The sequence below is a fragment of the Sturnus vulgaris genome, chromosome 1 (assembly GCF_052056855.1).
Source record: "Sturnus vulgaris isolate bStuVul1 chromosome 1, bStuVul1.hap1, whole genome shotgun sequence".
NCBI lineage: Eukaryota > Metazoa > Chordata > Aves > Passeriformes > Sturnidae > Sturnus > Sturnus vulgaris.
Window position 1 is genome coordinate 14901261 of NC_142243.1, and position 24675 is coordinate 14925935.

The 24675-nt window shown below is 38.1% G+C and overlaps 1 protein-coding gene across 13 annotated transcripts in view; it reads right to left on the reverse strand.

Moving 5' to 3' along the window:
• Positions 1-373: 373 nt before the first annotated feature.
• The window catches only part of SVIL (supervillin), a 133148-nt gene continuing 108846 nt past the window's right edge, over positions 374-24675 (reverse strand). For all 13 annotated transcript variants that reach the window (XM_088159894.1, XM_088159930.1, XM_088159915.1 and 10 more), the window contains 21 exons: positions 19954-20104; positions 17016-17099; positions 16847-16933; positions 15592-15769; positions 15198-15370; positions 13788-13943; positions 12885-13021; positions 12217-12364; positions 11946-12091; positions 10968-11143; positions 10723-10867; positions 9983-10259; positions 8174-8325; positions 6893-6998; positions 5863-6070; positions 4923-5056; positions 4107-4262; positions 3560-3703; positions 2737-2858; positions 1780-1935; positions 374-1653 (listed from right to left, as the gene is read on the reverse strand). In XM_088159894.1, the coding sequence (XP_088016020.1) occupies positions 1567-1653; positions 1780-1935; positions 2737-2858; positions 3560-3703; positions 4107-4262; positions 4923-5056; positions 5863-6070; positions 6893-6998; positions 8174-8325; positions 9983-10259; positions 10723-10867; positions 10968-11143; positions 11946-12091; positions 12217-12364; positions 12885-13021; positions 13788-13943; positions 15198-15370; positions 15592-15769; positions 16847-16933; positions 17016-17099; positions 19954-20104 (3123 nt within the window). In that variant the 3' untranslated portion in view covers positions 374-1566. The remainder of the gene's footprint in view (positions 1654-1779; positions 1936-2736; positions 2859-3559; positions 3704-4106; positions 4263-4922; positions 5057-5862; positions 6071-6892; positions 6999-8173; positions 8326-9982; positions 10260-10722; positions 10868-10967; positions 11144-11945; positions 12092-12216; positions 12365-12884; positions 13022-13787; positions 13944-15197; positions 15371-15591; positions 15770-16846; positions 16934-17015; positions 17100-19953; positions 20105-24675) is intronic.

The window sequence follows — 24675 nt, forward strand, 5'->3', positions numbered from 1 at the left end:
AAGATTGACTTTAACTATGGAGCAAATACTTACTGCAGATCTTGCAGAAATCCACACTCACGAATTCAAAAATCCAACATCAAGTCTCTTGGCTTAGGAGAAAGACAAGAGCAGCAACAGGCACCACCCCAAGCCAGAAGCAGCTCTAAATGGTTGCAGGGCAGAAAGAATGCTATGCAGCCAGGAATGAAAATGTGAAACCACTAGGATACCAGAGGAGAACCACATAGCTTATTATAGAAATGCCAAATGCCTGAAAAACATTTTAAACCATAAGGAAATATTTACTCGAAGATTCTAGTCAATGTCCTAATTAACAGAGTAAAACCAATTTTGTCTTCAGTGCTTATTGAAAGAATGGACACAAGGCTCATTTTCAATTCAAATTTTACTCCTAATTGCACAAAGGTTGAAAAGATTTTTTCAAATTTTGAAAACCAGCATAATAATTTTGGTTTTGTATATAAAACAGGGAAACGCAAAGAATACAGAGTTGTGTGACTGACATGTTCCAACATTCAGCATTAAAGTTTTGCCCAACTTTATCTCATACATCAATTATTTTCTATATTATCTGCTTCTCAAATTATAACTCTGTACAATACCCACAGACACCTAAGGTTACAATATTTTGAGAAAATACTATGTTTTGGAAGGTTCCAATGCTAGTACAGATTACAGTACAAATTAATGACAAGTCAGAGCATCGCTAAGAGTTTATTCAGAAGCTTTTACTTTCGGTTCTTATATCACAAAAGACATGTTTAATGTTTACAACAAGTATTAGAAATTGAGATGTTTTTATTTCTACTATTATAAAAGTAACATAGGAGACTGTTCTAAGCCATCTTCAAAATGCAGACCAATCTTTTTTTTTGTATATAAACTGTACACAAAAAACAAGGCACTATACATTTTTGGATATAAAGTATAAAGGTTGATTCGCATAGTTTCTCAAGAAATCCATGCTATAAATACAAATGCTTTGTTCGGTTTAGCACCTGAAGCAGCACTGAGAACAATTCATTAACTATTGCAAAGAGAAACTTTTCAGAATGCAAAGGAGATATATATTGGTGGTATAGCTAATTTGGTACAAGCAACTGCCATCCAGCTACTTTTCTGTAGTTTTGACATGGAAGTCTTGAAAGTGACTATATATTGCATTGTTAAATACATACTTGTTCTATGTGTTTATATAAATATAAATTCTTTGTAATCCACAAACTAACAAAATAACACTTTACAAAGAGAACTTCTTTAAAAACAAAAATGGCAAGTATTGGATATAACCAAAGGACACCTGCAGCAGTAGCTCAAGAAACTACTGTTTAAGTGCATAGGAGAACGGAGCTTAAACCCATTACCTTTAAGAGTCAAAATTGAATTCCATTTTCAAAGAGTTCTCTTGGCCTTTTATTATAATATTACACACCTCCAGATAGGTAGTCACTAATAACTTCAGATTATTTTTATTTGTTCTGTAAATGTAGGGTACAAATCTTCTAAATGACATAGAAAGTGAGAGTGAACATCCCTTTAAGTGCTCACTTCCATGAACATGGCTTAGAAAAGTCCTTTTGCCTTCTTCAGGTTAACCTGCTTCCAAGATGGCAGTGCATTGTACTCCGCTCTTGTCATCTCCAATGCAACCTGCATTTAAAATGAGAGGATGTACTATTAGCAAAAACAACTGATGAGTAGCACAACCAGCAAATTACTTTCTTGCATGGTTAGGCATAGATGAACAGAGCAACAGTGCACCTATTCTCTCCTTACCTCAAAGTCCTCATCTGAAAGGTAAATTTCAAGCTTCAGTGGATCAACTCCCTCAGGCAGAGGCCTAGCTAAGAGATCTGCTAATGGATACACTGTTTTACACAGCTTGGCCAGTACATCCTCTACAAGTATTATCTGATTAGAAACATCAGCGTCCTGGAAGGAGAAAACAGAGAACAGGATCACAATGCTGAAACCCTCAACTGTGCCCATGGCCATCCACAGATGGCATGGGATATGCCTGAGCACAAAGCTGTACATCCTGGTGTGCACACAGGCCAACAGACCTGCCCTACAACAATTTCACAACTAAAAACAGGCCTGCACTTAGCAGAAGGACATCCTGTACTCCCAGAATCTCAGTTTAAGGCTGAAATCTGTGTTTAGTCATGAAGCCAGCATTTTCTACTAAGGATGGCTGCAGAAGACTTACAAAACAGAAAATGTCATTTGTGTTGAGATGCCCCTTGATTGAAAGCTTTTAAAGCAGCCACATATAATTTGGCTGTGACTCTGAATCCCTGGTGAGGAAGTAATAACAGAGCCCTTGGAGTCAGCTGATCCTTTGAGAGGTGTTTTGCTCCCGTGCTCTTCAAATCTGGGGAACAGACCAGAACTGCACATTGCTGCATGAGTGAAACAGCTGTTCTGTTAAGCTCAAACTCTAGCATATCTCTTTCTAAGAGATGATTCAGGTAACACTTGCCTTCTGTTTTTATCAGAAAAAGAATATGAGAAATTACATGAAAAATAAAACAGCAATGCCTCTGATAATACACATTCCCAGTCAGAATTTAGGTGTGGTGTTGTTTTTTTTTTCCTGTGCAGACTCCTGAACTGTGCTTTCTAAGTTTGTTCTCTGGATCTTGGGCTTGACATGGAAACAACCAATGTTACTGACAACACAAGACACAATTACTAGCAATAGGAAAGAGATAATGCAATGAAAAGATTTACCATTTCTGTGATCTCAGCGATGTCTTCCCTGTGCTCCCAACTTGGGAACATATTAGTGAACGTCAGAGGCTCTAGGCCAGCATGAATTAGATAGGATTTCGGGGGCTTCTTTACATTTTTTCCTAAAAACAGTCAAAATACAAAAAAAGAGGAAGAAATTACAAAAGGTACGGTATTTTGCAATCTCACTCACTATCCAAAGTTACTTCCTAAGGGTATTTAATTTTTTCTTGAAAAGCTGAAGCAGTTTAAGGCAGAAAGAATACATTTTCCAGGATTTATTTTTAATTAATATGGGATCTTTTAACATGTTTTTCAGTCTTCTTACACCTGCCTTTTACTGTATCTGACTGCAAAGATTAAAACATATATGCTGAAAATCCCCAACGGCTATTTCTAACCCAGTGCATTTCTTATCTTACAAAAACAGACTTAGAATAGAGTAAGCAGAGTGTGATGGTCTGAAATGAGCCAAATTCAGGTAAACAGAACCTTCTGGTATACTCAGCAGAAGTGTCCTGCCAACGACCAACTAAGCTTAAGCTGGGAGGCTTAAGTGAGAATGTTTAAACTGTTAACTTGTGAATCTGAGGTGTAACACAATAAATAAAGCCTTTCCACTGAGACCAGAGTCAGTAGAGTATCTTGGCAATTTGGGAACAACGCTGTTACTAGACAAATGGTTTGCTAAGAAAGAGTGGAGAATGTATCTTCAAACACACTGATGTTTACTGATAACATTGGGGGAGCCCCTCTCAGCTCAGGATAGAAGGCAGGGGCAGGTGTGACACACTCAGAGCAGCCGGGCACAGCAGTCTGTTACCTTTGCAGTACCGGAGCACTGTCTCCATGGCGCATTTCCTGTCTGTAGCCCACCTGATTCGAGCTGATCCAGTGATTTTGTTCTCCACAGGCCACCAGCCTTGCCACAGGTACACTTCATGGTGATTGTCAACAAGGAAGAGTGCTACACAGTAAGAAAATACCAAATCCATCATTAGCCATTTATTAGTTTTTGTAATCCCCTAAACAACCCAGTCTTATATGCTTGTCAGCATCACAACAGGATCATTTCACATCTTACCAATCCCTTTTGTTAATCATCCAGCTAAACTTCAGCTGGACTTTGATTCTCTGATATAAACAATGTATTTTTACAGTAAGCTTCTGGGACACATACATACACTTGATTATTCCTCAGCATCTTCATCATGGAAAAATTACTGGTTTTGCTTAGTCCTGTATAAGCATCACATGCACACATTTTCCTGTGATATATCAAGTTAAAAATGCTTACAATTCCTGAGACACTGCCCATGCAGAATACAGTTATCTGTTTTCTTGTCACTTAAGTATTTTAAAGTACATACCTGGCTGTGGGGCAGTGTAAAGATCCTCTTGCAAGAATGGCATGGAATTGATGACAGCAGGGTCTCTTGAAGGGTAAACATACTCAGTGGCTGAGAATTCTCCTGATGAACTACTGAGGCCGAACAGGCGGGGTGTGAAATTAAACTTTCCAGGATCTTTAAGGAACAAAAATTAAGGAGAGTCACCACAAAAAAATGTTAGACTTAATTGTAAAAACTAACAATACACTTTAAAAGTGACTGTAAATTTTCTGGGTTTTGAAGAATCAGGAAAGACAACCAGATGTCTTGAGGGACTGGGAACAGCTGTAAAGGAGTCGAGCTGAGCGGCTGGCTGCCATCAGTCTGAATCTGATCCTGGTTAGTTGCTATCAGCCATTTCATAACCGGCTGTTTTGCAGCTTAAGTGAAGCAAGCCCATCTCAGAGTTAGCTGATACATTTTCCACTTGGTAAATCAATTCCCCTGCTACCTTTGTTGGCAGTTTCAAAGCAAAGGCTGGACAGGAATGTGTGCAGAACTGCCTCTTAAATCCCTTCAGAAGAGAAGCAAAATACATTGGTAACAGCGTTAACTATTGCTCTGTGCTGCCCGAATACAGAGGGGTAGCAGAAGCGGGGGAGAACAAAATGAAACACTTGGTTTTCCAGTACTTTCCTTCTAGAATAGTATTACTTAACTCAGTAAGATTTTTGGAAGCATTTCTCTGAAGAACTTGACTACCAAAAAGTTCTTCAAAAATTTTACATTAAATCTGACAACACCAGAGACTAGTAAAGTAAAATGGGAGAGCCAAATCCAGGAAGGCAGGTCTACCTTGCAACATGCAATCATAGGCCTTCCGATCTCTCCTCCCCAGTGCGTCCCAGAATCCCAGGGGCTCTGACCCTTCATCACATTCATGAATCGTCACCTTGCTGCTGCTGTGCAGCCCTGCCTCCAGCGGACACCTACAAAACACAAAGAAAGAGTGAACCCAATGGTCCTGCCCCAAACACAGCTAACACAGACCTGCTGGCCACTCGCATTAGTGGACCCCAAAAGTAGCCTATAGGCTTGTTGCACACTTCATACCAACACAGGCACTTTGAAAAATTATCGAAAAACAAGGCAGAGAATTTCAACAGCTATTCTTGCAGCATTTGGATCCCATTCCCAGAGTGAAGGAGATGCTCACATGAATTCTCAGTAGGGATTCCCACGGCCTGCTTTTCTAATGGCTGCTGTCCTCCTTGCATGCTTTCCCAAGTTAATTTCCTCTTCCTTATTCACAAGGCTGGATTCTAATCCTCCTATCAAATGCAGTTTAATTTGCTATTCAGATGTTTAGCATCTCACTCCAAATGGAAAAGGACTTGTTTTAACTGTAATTAGTACAGTAGGAAGAATGTGGTTGCTGCATCCCTGGAAGTGTTCAAGGCCAGGTTGGATGGGGCTTTGAGCAACCTGGTCTAGGGGAAGTTATCTCTGCCATGGCAGGGGGATTGGAGTTAGACGATCTTTAAAGTCCCTTCCAATTCAAACCATTCTATGAGTCTATTAATAAATGTATTTGACCTCTAGTGAAAGCAATTACGGAGTTTTCTCCACTCTACCAAACCAACCAGCCTTCACTCCTCCTCCTGTCTAAGCATCCACATGCTGCATTTGTATTTAGAGGACAGCTTTATTTATTTAAAATTTTCTTTGAGTTAGAGTACTTCAAGTAAATTGGTAGTCTATATAATAATCTCCAAAATATAGTTCAGACACTCACTGTTCTTTTATTTTATTGGCTGCTGTTCTTCCTACATCCTTGGTGTGAGACTGTGCTTTGCAGCCATGCCACAGGTAGATGAGAGCTTTGTTGATATTGAGGACAATCATGGATGTCCTGGAGCGCAGGCTGCTGCAGTGACACGCTACTTCCAGTAAGTTTCCTTCATTGGGAACTTCTCCTCGCACGCAATAAAGCCGCCAATCACCTGGAGCAGACAGGAACAGTGCAGCACTATTATAAAATCATATGGGACTGAAAATTCAAAACCTCTGCTCTGGAACAGCTGTTCTCATACTGGATGAATTTCACCTACTGCCTGCCTACGTTGTCACAGAATGAACTAGCTAAGCACCAGGTTTGGCTAACATTACTATAGAAACCCAGTGCAGAAAAGATGCCTTCTAAAGCCTTGCTATGAGAGTACAAGTATTGAGAGCTGAAGAGCTTAACTGAGCAGAAGAGTCAAGTTCTACTGTTTCATATGGTGAAGAAGGGAAACAAACACAGTATTCTTCCTATTCAGCTCCTCTTCCCCTCTGCACCTTAGGAACATAAGTCAAGTGAAAACTGGAACCATCTCCAAGCTACACTTTCATTGAAATTCTCCTACCTCAACTACTGCATTCAAGGAGTATGTTACAAAAAGCAATGATTGGGTAATAAAAGCTTAGAGCTTTCTTTGGAGGAGAAGAAATGTTCATAAAAACACTTCTCTTGCCCAGACTGTGTAGGAAAGAACATACTTTAAAGCAAATGAGCACTTGGCTTAAGAAAAACTAAACTAAAAAAAATAGTACGTGCATCAATACAATCAAGTCAGCATGTTCTAGGGTGACAAAATCTATTCTCTGCTCAAAGAAGAAAAAGGCTACCTTGAAACAAAGCATTGCAAAGCTGTCTCAAGAAAGCTTTTATGGCATTCATTTTTCTTTTCTACAGAGCATGGAGGTTGAGACTGAATACAAAGCCCTCCACAACAGCTAGGAAAGGATTTTGGGGCAGAAACTCTTAACTAACAATAACTTACTTTGTGCATTTTCTTCTTCCTCTTCCCTTCTTCCAGCATGCACAATCATCCCTCCTTGGAAACACTGCAAGAAGCATGGTGGTTCTTTCCCTTGAAGCACTTGTACCTGGAAATTGAAAGCACCATTCTTCATTAGAAAAGTAAAGCAAGTATACAGAATCAGGAAAACTGGTCTCTATGGATTATTAAAAATTATATAGTTATGGCCACCCATGAAGATAGCTTTCCTTCTATTTTACAACTGCTGACTATTGTTTAAATTACCATATATCAGCATGCAATGGGTTCCATATGTGGCCTGCATATTAAAAGAAACCTCTAGCTGGAAACCAACAATTGAACTTCAGAGGATAATGGAATACCAAATGAACTTTAATTTAAATTGGTTTAAACTAACCATTTTTTGAATTTTATGAATTTTTACAGAACCTGTCCACCTTGACTGGTGTTCACTGGAACCATTATGGAGAAGTAAATTCAAAATTTGCTATAAAACTGGTTTCTATGATAACATGTATGTTTTTCCTCACTAAACAATGCATTTGGAGTATGAAACTGATAAAGCCAATTCCTGAATCAGCTATGTTGCAGAGACTCTCACACTCTTGATCAAGGGCCCTTATATTTCTCCTCTATGAACTCCTGTCTTGCTGGTCATTTCTATGCTGCTGTTAAAAACCTAATTAAAGCAGGATCACGGTACAGAAACTACCTTTAAACCACCTATCTTGTATGCAGGTAAACAGTGAAGCCACAGCAAAGCCCAATTCTGTCTAAGGACAAAGCAAACAAGCCTGTCCTCTCAGCTTCAAACAGCTTTTGCTAGAATCTCTGCAAACAATGCAATTAGTATGTAATTATAGAGTAAGTAAATTGAAAATTTTCAATGTATTTTTTTTTGCCTTGGCCTGCAGAAAGTGCTTCTCCTTAGCACTAGGAAGACAGTCCTGCCATCTGAACATGTACTTGAAAGGATGGTATGAATCTGTGTGAGTATGCTTCATCTATTCCTGCAGAGAAGGGAAAAAAAGACCTTCTCTTTCAGCCTTTTTCAAAAATATCCTTAGAAGCAGCATTTGAGAATGACAATCCATAAAGGATAAATCCATAAAGGAGTGTCTCTGCCAGTTGGAATAATGTCAAAAGTAATTTTGAGGTCTATTTGTAATGACAAGAACACGTTTACAGCAAAGGGCGGAGGCAAAAAAGATAATTCCTGATTACTGTTTGTAGCTACCCAGACAGACAAATCTTACCAGGTCTACCGTCTAGAAAGCTCACCTGTGCTCCTCTTTCTTCATCAAGTTCCACTGTCATGAGTGCTGATGTTCCTTTCTCACTCACTGTGGAGTGCCTTCCTTGCCAAAAGAAATACACACATTTCTCTTTTCCAACAGCCCGTACTTGTTGCTCTCCTTTTTGTCTGCTTCCAACTGTGAAACAGAGAGCACATGCTGAAGAAAGTACTTTGGCTGTAGGTTTAAACAGCACATGGTTTAATCTCATCTGCCAGCTCAGCACTATTCCATCCAGAACAGGAAAGAAAAAACGTGCAATTGGAGGAATATTAGGTCTCCAAGCCAGAGCGTCCCTGTGCAGAGCTGGCATGTCTCCTCAGTGGATGTAAGCCCACAGGCAGAGATGCCTGTGTTGGTTGGAGAAAGAGGTGTAGAAAGAGCTGTTACTATCTGAAGAAAAATAACTGACAGCATTTGAGCCAATTTGCATGTGAAATGGCATGTCCAGTAATGTTACCAGTAGAGTGCATTATGGCTCATTTTCCACATTACACACTGTTCTTTGGCAGCAGGAGAGCAGCTGCTTTTTTTTTTTTTTCTTAAGAATCGGTATTTAGTTGTTTTGATGAGCAAATAATGTTTACAGCAAGTGAAATTCACAACACAACCACTTATAGCATTTTGCACTTTCCACTGAATAAGGAATAAGCAAGTATAATTCAATAAAAGATTTTTAAAAACCCAAGAGTTTTAAAACAGATTAAAAAAATGTTAAAACATCTGCCTTGATTCCAGCAGTGCTGAGCAGCATCCAACTGAAACACTTAGGAGAAAGCATCCTGTTTTTTTCAAGTTGAGAATACTCAAACCACTACTCACTTCTAAAATTTATGAGTTTCATTCTTATCTGTACATCCAGCCCATAAAAGTACTGCCTCCTACATAAAAATTTATTCTGTTTTGGAGTGATTGAATATATTTTCATCCATTTGGATTAGAAGTCTGTTTACAGTTCTGTACTAGTGTTACCCACTTCTCCCAAGACTTACAAGCTTTTGTATTTTTCTTGGGTTTCCCAGTATCTGATCTCAGCGATCCTGACTAAGACCTACCTACACTTTTTTTGGCTAAAAGCCTGAAGTTGTATAACTGTTATGGTCCTTTCAACCGACCTTAATATACTGCTATTTGGAACAATCAGTTTTAGACTATTTGTCTTTAACTTACCACAAAAAAACACCTATTCTTAGTTTAGTGCCAGAAAGGAAGTTCCAACGGGCTTATAGAGCTGACTGGTTCTTAGGCTTTACCTGCCACTCTCAGGCTCCTTGTCAGAACACTGCTGAGCCTCAAATCCAGATCAAAGGGTTTCCAGCAACAACAGAAGGGATAGCAAGGGCAATGAGCTGGCAAGGGCTTTTCCTGTCATTGTTACTGATCTCCATAACCAGCAAAGGTTTTTCTTGTTGCTAAGCCTACCTCTCTTGCAAGACATTCAGACCACTGCCACTAGTCCAGCTGCCTAGTTATTTTGGTGTTAAGATATGGGCATAATTCTGGCTTAATGAACTGTCCTGTGAACTGTACACCACCAATGGTGAGTAAAAGCAGAGATGGACAGCATTACATTTATGTATGAAAAACAACTACAATGTCTTTATTTTCTACTGCTGTCTTAAAGAAAACGTGAAACTTTACTTTTTAATGACCTAGTAAGCCTAAATTAGCATCCCTAACCTTTCAAACTGTCTCATATCCATGGATATCTAGGTCTGGATCTCACCACTAACAGCAGGAGTGTTAGCTGCACTTCTACATGTTTCAGCAGGACGAAATGGAATTGTTCACTAACCTGTAGTGCTCACCATGTACTTCCACTTCACCACATATGTGTCTCCCTCATGGAACTGCCCTATGCTTTGCTTAGGCAGTCTACTATAATCGAATTCCAGGATGTGCCAGACATCCACAGAGGCAGTGATAATTTCAAACTGCCTTCCATCTTCTCCTTCTACCAGTCCATAACCCCGGCCAATATTCATTCCATCCAAGACTGTGCCCACAGTTGTTTGAGGCACAGCTACCATCAACATGACATCATATGGTTTAGAGTCAGATTTGGATTCTTCCTGTCAGAAAACACAGAGAAGAAATTTCTTTGAGCACAGCATTTTTTTCTTCTTGCTCCACAGTTCTAGTCAAACATTTTGACTCCTGCATATTTCAGTACTTTAGTATCTTGTCATTGTTTGACGCCCTGTCAAAGCCACCTCAGCAGTATTCATTGAGCTGCCCGGCTCATATATAAATAATAATAATAAATACTGCATAATATATTATTATATTATAACATATTATATATTATTATTATATAACATATATAAACAAAACATAAAATACAAGTATATTATACTCTATAAATAATAATATAAAACAACTCTGTGGGTCCACTGTAGGAGGTGATGTTCTGACCCCTGGGTCAAAGCCCACAAGAGAAAAAATGTGCTCTTGGTCCTTGAGCACAAGCTTCCCTGGCTGCCATCCCAACTAGGTCATCTAGTTTGAAATACCTAGCATGCTTATTATATGCACCTTCTGGTGAAGGGATTCACTAGAATTCTTCTCATTGAGTTTCTTCAGTTCTGTCCAATCAAGAAATTTTTCTTTGAACAGTATGGTCTCATTATGTTCTGTGAGCCTGCCAAACACAGCCCAGTCTGGGCGTCCTTGTCCCTTCCTGTGCAAGGGAATAAAAAATACAGAATCAAATTGAACACTGTGAAAAGAGAGCAAGAAAACTAAGTATCTGCAATGAGACTAAATTCGAGTTACAATACCTGGGTATAAGAGGATTGCATTCTCCTGGGTCCAGAGGATTTATATCACAATTGGAGTAGTCAAAGGTGCCATTCCACAAGTGTTTTGCCAGCTGGAATGCCACTTTTCTTTGTGCTAAGGTAACTTCTTTTCCATGCCATACATATACTTCACTGCCAAAATCAAACACCAGCACCTAAAATCAAAACCAAACAAAAAAAATCAACCTACCATTAGGTTAGGCAATACCCTGATCCTCCAGTTTCCTTGTGCTTATCAGAAACTCCTCCACATACGAGTTTCTTCAGTGACACTAACAAGTAGCACTGCCATGCAAGTAAGGGCAGGGCAGTGGTCTGCACTGTGATCTCCAGTTTTTGAGGATGACTGGAAGCAAGTAGGGGAAATGCTGTGAGGTGTATCTTTAGGTGGTTGAAGTCACTAGCAGATTAGAGAGCTCTTACTGCTAAAACCTGGTTCTGTTGCATGACTGGTAGCTGTCCAGTTTCATTTAGACCTATGCCTTGTCCTACAGCCAGGGAAGGCTGTACAATATAGAACACACAATATAGACAAAAAGGCAGTGACTTCAATACTTTCAAGAAAACACATCATATCTTCATTTTAGAAACCTGCTCTCATTCTGACTTAGACAGGTGAAATGTTGGAAACGTCTGCTACGGATAGAAATAAAACCAGGTTTTATTTTGTTTTGTTTTTCCAAAGTGCTACTTGTTTTTCATTTCATGATTCTGGGGTAAGCCACTGTTGACAAAAGAGATTTACACTTCCTAAAATAGTATTTTACTTTAAAGATAATGTGATCTAATTTCTTGAGACCTGCAGCACACTCTAGACAGCAAAGTGTGCAGAAGCCTTTCAGAGACACAGAGGACTCAGTGTTCAGTGATCCTCTCCACGAGCATTTGCAGTTACTGCAAATCATTATCAGTTGCATGTTCCTGCACTTACCACAGGAGCAGTAAGTAGCACAATACCTCTTTTGGTTGTAGCAGGGTACATTTTGGCACCTTTCCCCAGTAGTCATCCTCAGGAATGAGTTTATCCTCTACGAGGCGGTAAATGCAATTTGTTTCTATTATTGCAGCTTCATACATTTCATCCTCTTCAGGACTTCCAGCGGCTTAAGGAAAAGATTGTCAAAAATAACAAAAAAATATTAACTTCCAACTATCTGTACTAAAGAGAATTGACTCTACTATTTTATTGTGGTAGAGCATCAGATACTGTATCTATAACAATGCTTACACTGGTAATTTGTCTGTCCACCAAGGAGTTTCCAGAAGTCTTTGGCTGCGTGGGTATGGGTATTTATTCCTTCTTCTATAGTCTGTATATAAGAAGCTCTACAGCCAAGTTCCCTCTTTGTCTGAATTAAAGTTGCAAGTTCTGAAGCCTAAGAAATTAACAGTTATCTGAACAGGATTGCTTAAGTCTTTGGAATACTTGTGCAATATTCTTGCTCAGTGAGAAGGCAAATGAGATATAATACAGCAAATAGCAGAAGAAATGGTTATTATTTATTGCACTAAATAAACAGACACTAGAAAAAAATGTTACAGAAATGTATTCATTCTTTCATTTGCCTTAAAGCAAGACTGATCTCAGTGGACATGGGAATAAAAAGGACATCCTGCAATTCAGACTATTATTTTTTTTTAGTTCAGTCTGTATCCTGAGGATATCCTTTTTTCTCTTGCAGCTTCACAAACTACACACTTCTTCACAAACGTTAGCTTTCATTCAGTGCACGACCTAAAACACATTTTCAGGAACCCTGCATATCTCCCTGTCATGGACTATCAGTTACATGCCACTTTATGAAACAATTGGCACTAAGGCTCAATTTCACCAGAGACACATACTGCAATGGTTCTAAAAATAAATAATAAACAAAACCTCACAACAGTACTGACCTTTGCTTTTTCTATGACATTTGCAAACTCTCCTACCCACAAGAAACATAAATGTGGAGTTAACAACAGGAAACAGTCTCCACTGTTCAGTGATGAGGCTCTTGGTTCAACTAATCTTGTTTGAACATGTCTTCTTCCTAAAGAGAAAACAAAGCTAATTATATTCCTTCAACTACTACTATCAAATGCCACGATCTAATTTGTTTTGAATGAAATACAAACAATCCCAGCACATGTAGCAAAACATGTGGAAACAGACTGTTTAAGAATAATTAAAAGTCGACTACTGTGGAAAAAGAGTTTACTCACAGGAAACAAAATAAATGTTGTCTCCTATCAACTAATATTTCTATTATTTCCTGTTCTTGCTTTAACAACTCTGTGTCCTTCTGGAAAGAAACTAATCAAGTAAATGGCAGACAGCAGCAAAATTCCAGAACGTTTCACAGTTGCTTAAGTGAAGCCATAGCGCAATTTCTGTAGGCAGTAAAAAGTTTTAAGAATTTAAGAATTTTAAGAATTTTGCTTTCCAAAACCTAGTTATTTTCAGAATCAGATATGTTACTATGCACTGTAAGGGAAATTGGAGCAAGAACACTGTCATGTAATTTCCAAGTTAGATTGAGCACTGGAAAAAGGGGACAGTTAAAAATTTCTGCAGGGGATAGCCAGAATTTCTGAAATATTCTGTTTTCTCCTTGGGAAACACACACCAGGGACCAGTGCAAACCTATTTGTAAGGTTTAACTTTTTTTACACAATTATCACTTATTTCTTCAATAGTTTTGGATATAAATCTTGACTTGAAGATCTAGAACAAGCTAAGCATCTAAATTTGGTAGCAACTCCTACATGTTACATTCAGCCTACTATTTATGGCAAGTAAAAGGAGTTCTAGCATACCTTTAATTTGCAGGAGCATTAGCTTCTTGTATGGCACAGCACTGTTGTTAGAGTTTTGCTCTGTTAGATTAACACTCCGCAGGCTAATGTTGCTGAAGTTCTCTTTGCTTGCCAGGCCAGCAAGTGCTACTTCTGAGAAATTTGAATTTGTAGACACTTGTACATAAAAAGAAATTGGAGGAAAGACAGGCAGAAAGACATAAAAATAACAAAATTATAATTAAAAATTGGTTGTTGCATTAAGAAAAGAATTTCTGTCCATTATTTCCAGTTTTTCTTCTTCTCCATAGCAATAACAAAGGCAGGTTGAACTCAGATTAACTACCAGTCCAAAAGATTTGTGGGTTTAGGATTACCTAAATTTCTAGATAACCAAGAGTACACTGTCAGTGTCAGAATTATGCTATTTGGCAGAAATACCAACTTAGCTAGGAACCATTCTACCCAATGTTTTCTGAAGTACTGTGTAGATCTTCAATGCCTTATAAGTAATTAATAATAAAAGACAGCACAGAGACAAGGCTAATTAACTGTAATTCCCTTAAAATTTGGCTGAGACAGTGTGATGCAACACCCATTTACATTTCAAAGTCTTAGTCATATTTTACTGTAAACTTACAGCCCACATTATTGGCTACTTTTGTTTACTGCTCAACCAAAGACAAGACATTTTATGAATTTATAACTCAGGGAAATCCTTCTCATGAGATGGCAACAAAGTATTACATATATAGTTAGTGTTCTCATCAATACAATCAATTGATAAAGATGATCTTTCTTTACTCAAGTGTAATATGGAAAAATTGTACCCCAAAGTGTAAGAGTGGCTTGACAAATTTTTGCATAAATTTTACAATGATGTCTTTGCTGTCTGTCTGGTTGTCAGGAGAAAGCAACTCCACAAGTAAACCACCTTGTATAAGCCCTGCCACAAAGCACTGATCCTTCATGGAAATTAATCATAAGGAGTCAAGAAGGCTAATTCTGCTTTCTGAGAGAAAATTAGGACCCAAAATTGAGGCCAGTGTACCTGAACAAAAGTTCATCTAGTCTTGCTAGCTCTCACCCCAGCATGACAAAATTTGATCTGCTTTCCTTGATCTCCTGTCCTCACCTTGCACACCCTGCAGGCATCCTGGCTTTCTCTCCCTCTCTGCACAAGGTGACTGTGCTAAAAACAAATAATTAAATCAGGACAGGAGGTGGCTCTAGGTAGCTTTCCCTGAGGAAGTCACACATGCCCTTCTCTCCAGGCCTCCTAGGCAGTCTGCATTGTGCCTTATACCTCAATCAATTTATTGCCACTCAGAGAATATTTTCCATTCCTTCAGTTCAGTTTTTTTGCATTGGGATTTTTTTTTAATTAAAAAGGCAAGATGGTGTCTTGTACAAATCATCCTGCTAGCTTACTTTTTTCTACTTTCATTCGCTTTGACTCCATGAAGGCAACATTCAGTCTTTGTTCAGTATATTCATGAAGAATATCTTGTCTTGCTGCAAGCATTTTCAGGGGGTTCTTTGAGGACTGCACTCTGCGTGTAGGCCTGACTGCACGTTTGTGCTCTGCTACGGAAGATGTCAACCTGAAAAACAAGTAGTGTTTATAAATATCAGTTAGTTTTTCTAGTCAGAATCATCTAATGACAAGAAATCAAGATCAGTTCCTCAATTCAGGCAGGAGCATGATTTCAGAAGAAATGGACGTGCCCAGTACTAAGATACCTACAAGGTGACTTAGAGCTGAACATTTTGAACACTGCCCTTGTGTCTGCCTTCAAAACAATGGGGAAAAAGCAATTCTTACTTTGGTGCATAAGGATCAAAGATGGCATCGAAGTCCTCATCAAGGTCCAAAGGCACTGAGGAGGAAGGGAAATCCACATGGCGATAAAATTTGGAAAATGTTTCATCATCATCCAGCTTCATCACCTCTTTCACAGATCTTCCTGTAACTGTCAGCACTGTCTCTTGCATCCCAGCAACTGCAGGAAAAAAACCACCTCACCCAGTAAATAACTAGAGTTTCTAACTCTAGAAAAGGTAAACATGGCTTGTTTGGTAGTTGCCTGGGTGATTTTGTTTTCTGGTGTGGTGGTGGTATTTTGGTTTTCGTTGGGGATTTTTTGTGATAGTTTTTTAAAATTGATGGTAGAAAAATGTGTTGATAAAGAATACTAAAAGAGTCTAACTGTTACTCATATGCAATAATAATTATATAAAATGGCAGGGAAATATGGCTAAATGAAAACTTAGACACTATAAAAGAGTTGCTATACTATGATGATGTAAGTATTTTAGGATATTGTATATTCCATCTTGCCTCCAACTATGTAATTCCTACCTTTGAAAATACTAGAATCACAAGGGGAAAAGTCATTACTTCAGACTAGTGAGTGTGGCACAGTCATTATCCTACACTAGTGCCTCCTGTACTGAAATGTGAATACATTTGTTTATGGTATCTGTTACACTATAAATTACATACAGATTTTTGTCTTACCAATGGAGGACAGACATATGAGATGGAAACACCAGACAATTCTAGAGAGCTTCATATAAATAGCCAACAGGCTGTACAAGGAAGCTGATGAACTGCTACAGAGTCAATTTTCAAAAATCAGGAAATTGAATTGTGCTTGGGAGCAGCTTAGTATCCTATTTTGATTTTAATAGGACTAAACTATGTTTAAAGATGTTTCACTGTATATGGCAGTATGGTTGAGACTGGCTGTGTGCTCTTAGGATGTTCTGCCCTACAGAAGGATGTGTACAATGTTTTTAGAGAACTAAGAAAGTTATTTAGGCATCTGTGATTTGTTCTACTGTATATTATTCTACTGTGATTTATTCTACTGTATATTCTACTGTAATACAATTGTGAAAGGCTTTTCTTCTTAAAATTTAGCAAAGACTGAATCACAAAAATAAAATTTTCAGGAACTGCAGTCTGAGCAAAGAAATATTCAATTTCTGCTACCAAATATTTTAACTAAGGGGCACTTTAATTTATTTACTAAAGTCTGAAGGTGGATACAATGCTACCCTTCATAACTACCAACCTTTGTTATTCAGCCTTCCCAAGAAAGACTCCAACTTGTCAAGCTTCATATCTGATTCCAACTGCATATCAGGCCTGGCTTCAATTTCTAAGTAGACCAGAAAGTAAAACCTGTTAATTGACAGGAAGTAAATAAGCCTGAATGTATTTCAGCCATTTCTATTCCTTACCTTCCAAGGGCTTTGTAACTGGGGTGGTGGACTTCTGCCGGAAAGGGGACGCTACTGGTGTGAGTGCACTGGGAGAAGCCAGGCCTGCACAGGGACACAGAACATAGGAAATGCAGCCATGAGTCAGCCTGTGTTTCCAGCAGTGACAACAGAGAAGCCATCTGGGAAAAGCAGATGAGCCTGCCTACTTCCTACTGGCCAGCACACTTCCCCAGCCTCCCCAGCTGTTGTATAAGAGATGGCACAGGGTCCTGCCTGCTCCTTTAATCAACAGCAGCCTCAGAAATCACCCCATTCACCAGAAAAAAGCTTCATTTCCAAGTGTATCTTAGCAAGCTAACACAAGATATATAGGCTTCCTCTGGAACACAATCATTTTGCTCCTTTTCAAGGTAGCAGCAGTTCATTTGGTCTAAATTTTGGGCTCCATTTTAAAAACTACATTTTTAAAGCTACATTTTAAAAACATGGAAGTGTTCTGAACAAAACAATATGTTTAGCAGGGAAGTCACCATGATCTTGCTAGGTATCTTCACCTCCACCACCCTCTTATTCCCTTTTTTTAATATTTAAGCACATCTCTATTAATTCAAGTAACAGGATGCATCTGACTTATGAATGCTGTCCCTGGATTTCACAGTAATTCTTGGGCCTTGTTGGGTTTTTAAGAACACATGGAAATGGAAGTAGAAATGGAAGTTAGAGTCTCCACCATATCAGGCACTGCCCTCTCCTTTTGTTGTACTCTCCTCCATCCTTTGCAGTAATTACCATAAAGCAATTCACTCTGGGACCAGTGGATAAAATAAGGATGGATTTTTTTAGTTTTAGTTTTCATGTGAATCTACACTGCTTTAGTAAGAGAACTACACTCTACAGAAGTCGTGGGTTTCATTAGGTAGAAAAGCATGCTGAGGCAAAAAATTGGACCTTTTAACTTTTGTTGCCTAGGCTTTCAGCAAATGGGGAAACAGGCATTTACACTTTTCTCTATTATAGGAAAAAAGGAGAAAATCATGTTATAACAATATATTTTATTGACATATAGCTTTTACTCATCCCAGAGGACCATTAGAAACAGTAGTTCTAGACAGTCTGTTAAGGAACAGGTCCTATTCTAGTCATTGCTGTTCACCCCCTAGTAAACACTAGTATTTTCCACTTAGCCATAGTTTACTAATTACTGAGCCATGTAAGTTTAAGCCTTTAGTCATTTTGACGAGATCAAACCAATATTGTGCTGGGAGAACATATAGTAAACATGTTTCTACTACCTTTACTGCAAGTCCTAGCAATATAATTGTCATAATTGTTAAATTTGAATATAGACCCACAACAGAATATAACTAGGTAGCTTTTTCACAAGCAATTTTTTCCCTGTTACCTAAGAGACTCAAAATTCCAGCAGGTTTTAAGTCAATAGGTAAAGCCTTCCTCAAGACACACTCAAGAGGACACAGTTCTTAAGCAGCTCTACCAGCACATAATCCACAAGACCACACTGAGAACTGCTTAGGAAAGGATCATCTTCCAATTAGGACCGAATAATTTTCAGCCATAAGAAGCAATTCAAATACAGCATCTGTGCCCATGCATATAACAAAGATGTTATTTTGCATTTCTTTCTCATAATCTCTTAAATTAAAAACTCATAATGATAATTTATTCTTTCAGGATATAAACCAGTACACATCTAACTAAAATCCCACTTGGGCTACTTTTCTTGATTTCACTGTCATTGCATTACCTTGCTTCTCCAAAAGAATGATCATAGCATCTAAAGAAATCCTGTCAAGATAATTTTTTTTCTCATTAAGAAGAGCAGATGCTACCACCTTCTTTTCCTTTCCAAAGACCAATCTATTTGCAAAAAACAAAAAAAAATCTCAAAGAGCAAGTCTCTGGACAACTAAACCGTTTTTCTTGGTGACTCTCCAAAAAGAACCCTTTAAATAGTGACCAGCTGTCATTTCTAGCAGCAAAACCATGTAAAATGTAAGCAGCAGCTAAAATATGTTACTAATAGAGATAATTCCTAATACTGTTTGTTTGCCAACAGATTGTGGCTTGGATTGCAAACAGTTACTCCTGTTGCAGTATTGCCCTTGCCCTACAATGATTTTTTTTTTATGGTTATAATTTAATTCAAGGTTCATTGCTTTTGTGTTTAATAACCAAGTCCTTGTAACAATCCGAACCCTAGTATTCATTAAGCACAAGAGATCAGTTTAGGCACCTTCTTCCCAAAGCTACCATCTTCCCAGGCATGCTGCATGAACAGCTGCATTCCTACCATGTGCAGTCTTCAGAGACTCCTGTCCACTTTAGAAGAATGATTAGATCTGGAAACAGGGACTGAATTCAAGAGATCCCAAAAAAAGTCAACATTGCTCCCTTGTAATTTCTACTCTGTGGTTTTATGCAGAACCAGGGAATCTTCAGCCAAACATAACACTTCAAGCTGTTGTCCAAGACAGCATCCATAAAAACAATACTTGTTTGCTAAATATTCCCAGTGGTCCTAGGAGTGGGGGAAATGCCAGCAACAGAAACAACTCGATTTCACAACTATTCTCTAGATAGTGCAGCTGGGTTTTCAAAGGAAGAATAAATAAGAAAGAATAATCCAACTATGCCCTGTGGGTTGTATTAGAAGGAAAACCAAAACATATATCCCTGTTCAAGTGATTGATTTCCACCAGCCAGACAGAGCCCAGTAATAAGTGGATGGCAGTGCAACAGTGCAGAACAAAATGGATCAATACCACGCCCACAAGAAATGAAAGTGAACAGCCTCATGACACAATATTCAGTTGAAGATAAACAGTCTTCCTCTTGTTAAATACAGATGCTGTTTCTGCATAGCTTTAGTCTGACTTTATTTTGACTAGACAGATAAGAGGTGTCTTATTCATATTGGGGTCATTTCATCACTGACCTTTTTTTACCATTCGGCCAGCTACAGTGAACTGTGTGGAGTCATTAGCTGCTCCTTTTCCCTTGGACTTCCAGGCTTCTTCTCGGGCTGTAATCAGGTGTTTCCTCTCCTCAATGGTCATTTGACTCTCCTGGTTATCTGACATTCTTTGCTTTTGGGGGGAAAGAAAGAAAGAGGTGTTTAAAAAAAAAACCAAACTGCTAAAGACATAGCTGAAGACTGGCTGAACATTTAAACTGCCAGGTGCAGAGGGAAGGGAGCAGGGAAGAAGCTGCTGAAATGAAGTCACACACACAGCTTAGTGACCCTGTGATGCTCCACTGTCTTGCTGCCCCCATTACACTGTGAGTACAAGGTTTTGGTCTGTGCTCTTTTTTTGAGACTACCAGTCAGGGCAGATGGCACTCCTCTACACACAGCAAACTCACTCTGTGTATGAAATAATTTTACAGGCCTTTCCTTTTGAACCATGACTTGCTACACAAGTGAGATCACTACTGACTATGAGCAGATGTTTTCAAGTGTGCAAACCTGCAGGTGTCACAGGGAAAAACAGAGAAGTGGTGCAAATTCAGTGGGTGATTCCTCATCAGTCTCTTACAGTAACTCAGTTCTCCAGGCAGGATTAGCAGCCTCTCCAGAAGCTGCTCACTTTATTTCTTAAGTCAGCTTGCTTTACTAAATATTTTTCCAAGGACTGTGATCATCTCTATCACACCTTGTTTTTTTCCTAGGTTACCCTTAGCTTCCCTCTCTTGCTTTCGAGGTTGGCAGCCAACAGCTGGAGTGATCAGAAGCAGAAGGTGCACTATCTCAGTGCTCTTCTCACACAGAAGGATTGATGGTGCTACATTAAGTAGGAAAGAAACTGAAGGTCTAGCTCAGAGAACCACAGAAGGGAAATGTGAAAGTATGCACAAACTTGTGAACATAAACATTCTTGTCCTTTCAAGAAACAAAGAAGATATTCTTATTTTTTATTTTCTTAAAAATCAAACTAAATAAATAAGGCATTTTATATATAAAACTACTGTGACTGCAGGGACACTCTAATATAGAGACTTTGTAGCTTTCAGCATTTACCAGGATCAATAGACATCAGCCAGAAGAAGGAAGACAAGCCAAAAAATGGTCTGTACAAGGTCTAGGACCATGAGAGCCCTCCACTACTTCCCTTTAGTTCCATATATTTCTGCAGCCTTCTACAGTAACACTTCCTCTCAATTTATCAGGAAAAGAGAGCTGGACAGCCAGACAATATGACTGCAAGCCATGATAATCAAAATTAAAAACTCTGATTTTTCCCTAGAACTCTGAAATGTTAATAGAAATAACAACATAAAGGTCTATTCAGTATCATTTTCTCATCTGTCAAAGTCTCTGAATGCTTTAAAGAAAAACACTGAAGAAATGAATGAAAAACTCTAATTTCTTCCAGTCTCTACCCATTCCAGTGTCAGCACAGCCAGCTCTGGGATGAAAAGTTGGTAGAAAAACCCACAACAATATATTAAAGGAGACCTGGGCAGGAAATTAATAAATACCTAGTGAAACCACAGGTAATATTTAATACACAAAACAAATACTTTTAACTTAGTAAGGATGCTGACTCCCATTACAATATGAGGGAAGTGAGGGAGAGGCAGAAAGAAGTAAAATCACATGGATTTGGGTTTTTAAACTTGCAGGAGTCTTAATTTTTGATTTTGTCTCCAGCAAATACCTGATGCTTCAGAGTCTACAGAGCTACTGAAAATTCTGAAGATGCAGACCTAGAAAGTATGTGTGTTAATCACTACACACATGAATTGCCAGAAAGATTGTCAGTAAATCTGGAGCTGTGTCAAAGGATTAAAGAAAACAGCTGTTGGACAGGAGAAACAAACTTTTTTTTTCAATGGAAGATTTCAAGCTGTTCCATTGGGCAAAACATCTTTGGAGTTCCTAACCCAGAAAAAAAAAATCAGACTGGATGCATATGTTACACAATTTGGAGTAATCCCATATTAGATCTCTTCCTAATCCATGAAGACTCCTACCTTAATCTATTAATGAACAAAAAAATTATAAACTAAATAGACACCAAGCAATTCCCAATCAACTTCATTACCCTTAACAGTCCTGCTGAAAAACAGAAGTATATGCCATGATTAAATAAATAATAATTTTCTATAGCTAGAAAGCTAATATGGGCCAATGCAACTGTCAAAAAAAATTCAGAAAAAATCCACCTGCTAGTTTGGAACAGTTTAGAGAGCTTTCAGAATTGCCACATGGAGTATTTGTGGAGGAATTAAATGGTCAAAGTACATTCTAGTTGGGAGAAAATATGTTAAGAAACCTAAAACTCAAGAAGCTTTTAAGCCCAAATTTTATTTCTAAGTTAAAAACCCCAAATGATGATATAAAAGAAGAACCTCAAATTTGCAGCTCTAGAAAAGTCAAACCAAAAATTACTATATCAAGAATAAATAAAAACAACATACAAAAACTTAGGAATAAAACAGCTCCAATGCAATTTTTTTTAATTTAAAAAGTGGTTCCTTTCAATGAAATATTCTAATTTATTGTGTACAATAGATGGATGTGTTCATGGATACCTTAGACAAAATAGCTGGAAAAGGAGATGCCCCAAATCACAAAAACAAATTTTTTAAAAAAGCCTTTGAATATGGGAAAATAAATAGGATAAAAGCTCAGGTGTGGACAATATTTAGAAGTAAAACTAAAGCATGTAGGAATGGGTCACACAAGCTATGGGTTGTTCCAGACACCTATGGAAAGATTGCTACAAAGACAATCAATGAAGAATCAAATCACCGGCACATAATTAATGCCATTCCACATGGCATTATGGAAAACAGGTTTAATCAAAATGGTAGGTTTGATGAGCTCAAGCATGATTAAATATATTAACACAGTTACCTCTGATTTCTTTAATATATTTGAGTTAATCACAGATGACATTCTGAGGCAGGTTTTTTGGAGCAATATAAAAATATCAGAGGAGTTTACAGGCTGCAAACTGGTTAACTGACTGAAAAATTATTTCTAAACAGGAAAGAGCCATGCAGTGATCTGATTCATCCCAAACTTGATCAAAATGTTTTCATGAGCATGGAAAACAAAAGATGTAGCCTCATCCCCCGAGAAGACCCTCATGACTACACCAATGTACAGAAGAACAAAGAAGATAAAGAAGAGGTAATCACATAAATGGTTGGTGGGGGGGAAAAAGGGATATCAGAAAAGTCTGGTAAACCAGGCTTTTAAGAGAAATGCCATTTGAAAAGCAAAAAAACCCCAAACAAAACAACAAAAAACAAACAAAAAAACCCCCCAAAACAAAAACCACACACAAAAAAAACCAACACAAAAAAAACCAACAACTCAAAAAAACCCCAAAAAACGCAACCAAAAAAACCCCAACCCAGCCAATTAGGAGGACAGAAAAGAAGAGAGACAAAAACTCCCATGGAAAGTTGCTCTGAACAGATAATCTGTACTGGAATAACTCCTTGATTTCCAGACTCCATGCTTCTACCGAGATGCTGACAATTTTAAAAGGTTTCAGGAAAGGGCTGAAATATTATTTTAAAAATATCTACCTCAGATTTTATCAGATAAGTACGTATTTTCACTGAAGAAAGGGTTAAGAGTTACATTTAACACAGTAAGAAAAATAACATATGAAAAATTACTTAATACTGCCAAGAATTTTCTGTAGGCTGACAGTTTAGGATTAAGACTGCATGTTTTTCTAAAAGATCCTGTTTTCATTCTGGGAAGGATTTATAGACTCAATGCAAGAACAGTTAGAAACAGGGATTACTTTCTCCCACTGCTTGGCTAGGTTGGATGATGATATTGGTCTCTTCTAGCACTGCAACACATTTTTTGAGGGTGTGGCAGGCACTCTCCTGTTCATGCTAAGGAAGGGGCCACATCTAGGCAATGCTCTTTCTTGTACCCTACAATTTACAATCCAAGCAGTGTCCCCTTTAGGTGACAAGAATTGAGAAAGAGTGGTCTGTTAGCATTCTGGTGTGCTGTTTGGTTTTGTTGTTTTTGTTTTTTGTGTTTTTTTAATACAAGAAATAAGGTAATTCATGGTTTTCTATGTAGAAGATCAAGACTGCCACTACCTGGGGGAGTCCGAACCAAGAATGAACACAAAAAAAAAAATCTGTTTTTCAAAAGAGTGTTCTATTTAAAACCAATGCTACAAATTACATAAAAGAAGAATTCAAAAACTATCTATTGTTTTTTAATGCAAGTAATTTCTCTAGTTTAAGCTCCTAAGAAAAAAAAACATAAGGAGAATCCAGCAGTTGTTCAAGTATGGTAAAAAGTCTCTGTGTTGTTTTCCTCTGCAGTTTTATATGGGCCTTGTTATGGGAGAACATAGAGAGAAAACTCCACTGCAAACATATGGCTTTCTTTTCAGAACTGGATTGAGGAAAACAGAACACACTCACCTCACGTTTGGTGCAAATAACAAAGTGATTAACTGTGCTAGAAAAAAAACCCCAAACAAGTCTGCATGTACCTTGACACTGTGCTAGATGAAAACAGCTAGCTAAGAGAGCAGGATGTAGTTTACCAGAGTCGATGGAAAGATGAACACCTTTTTTATTGTTTTCCTTCTAAGAAAGATGGAATGAGCTCATTAAAGGACCTCCTGTCATTACTGACGTGTTATTATTAAGATTATATTGTTAT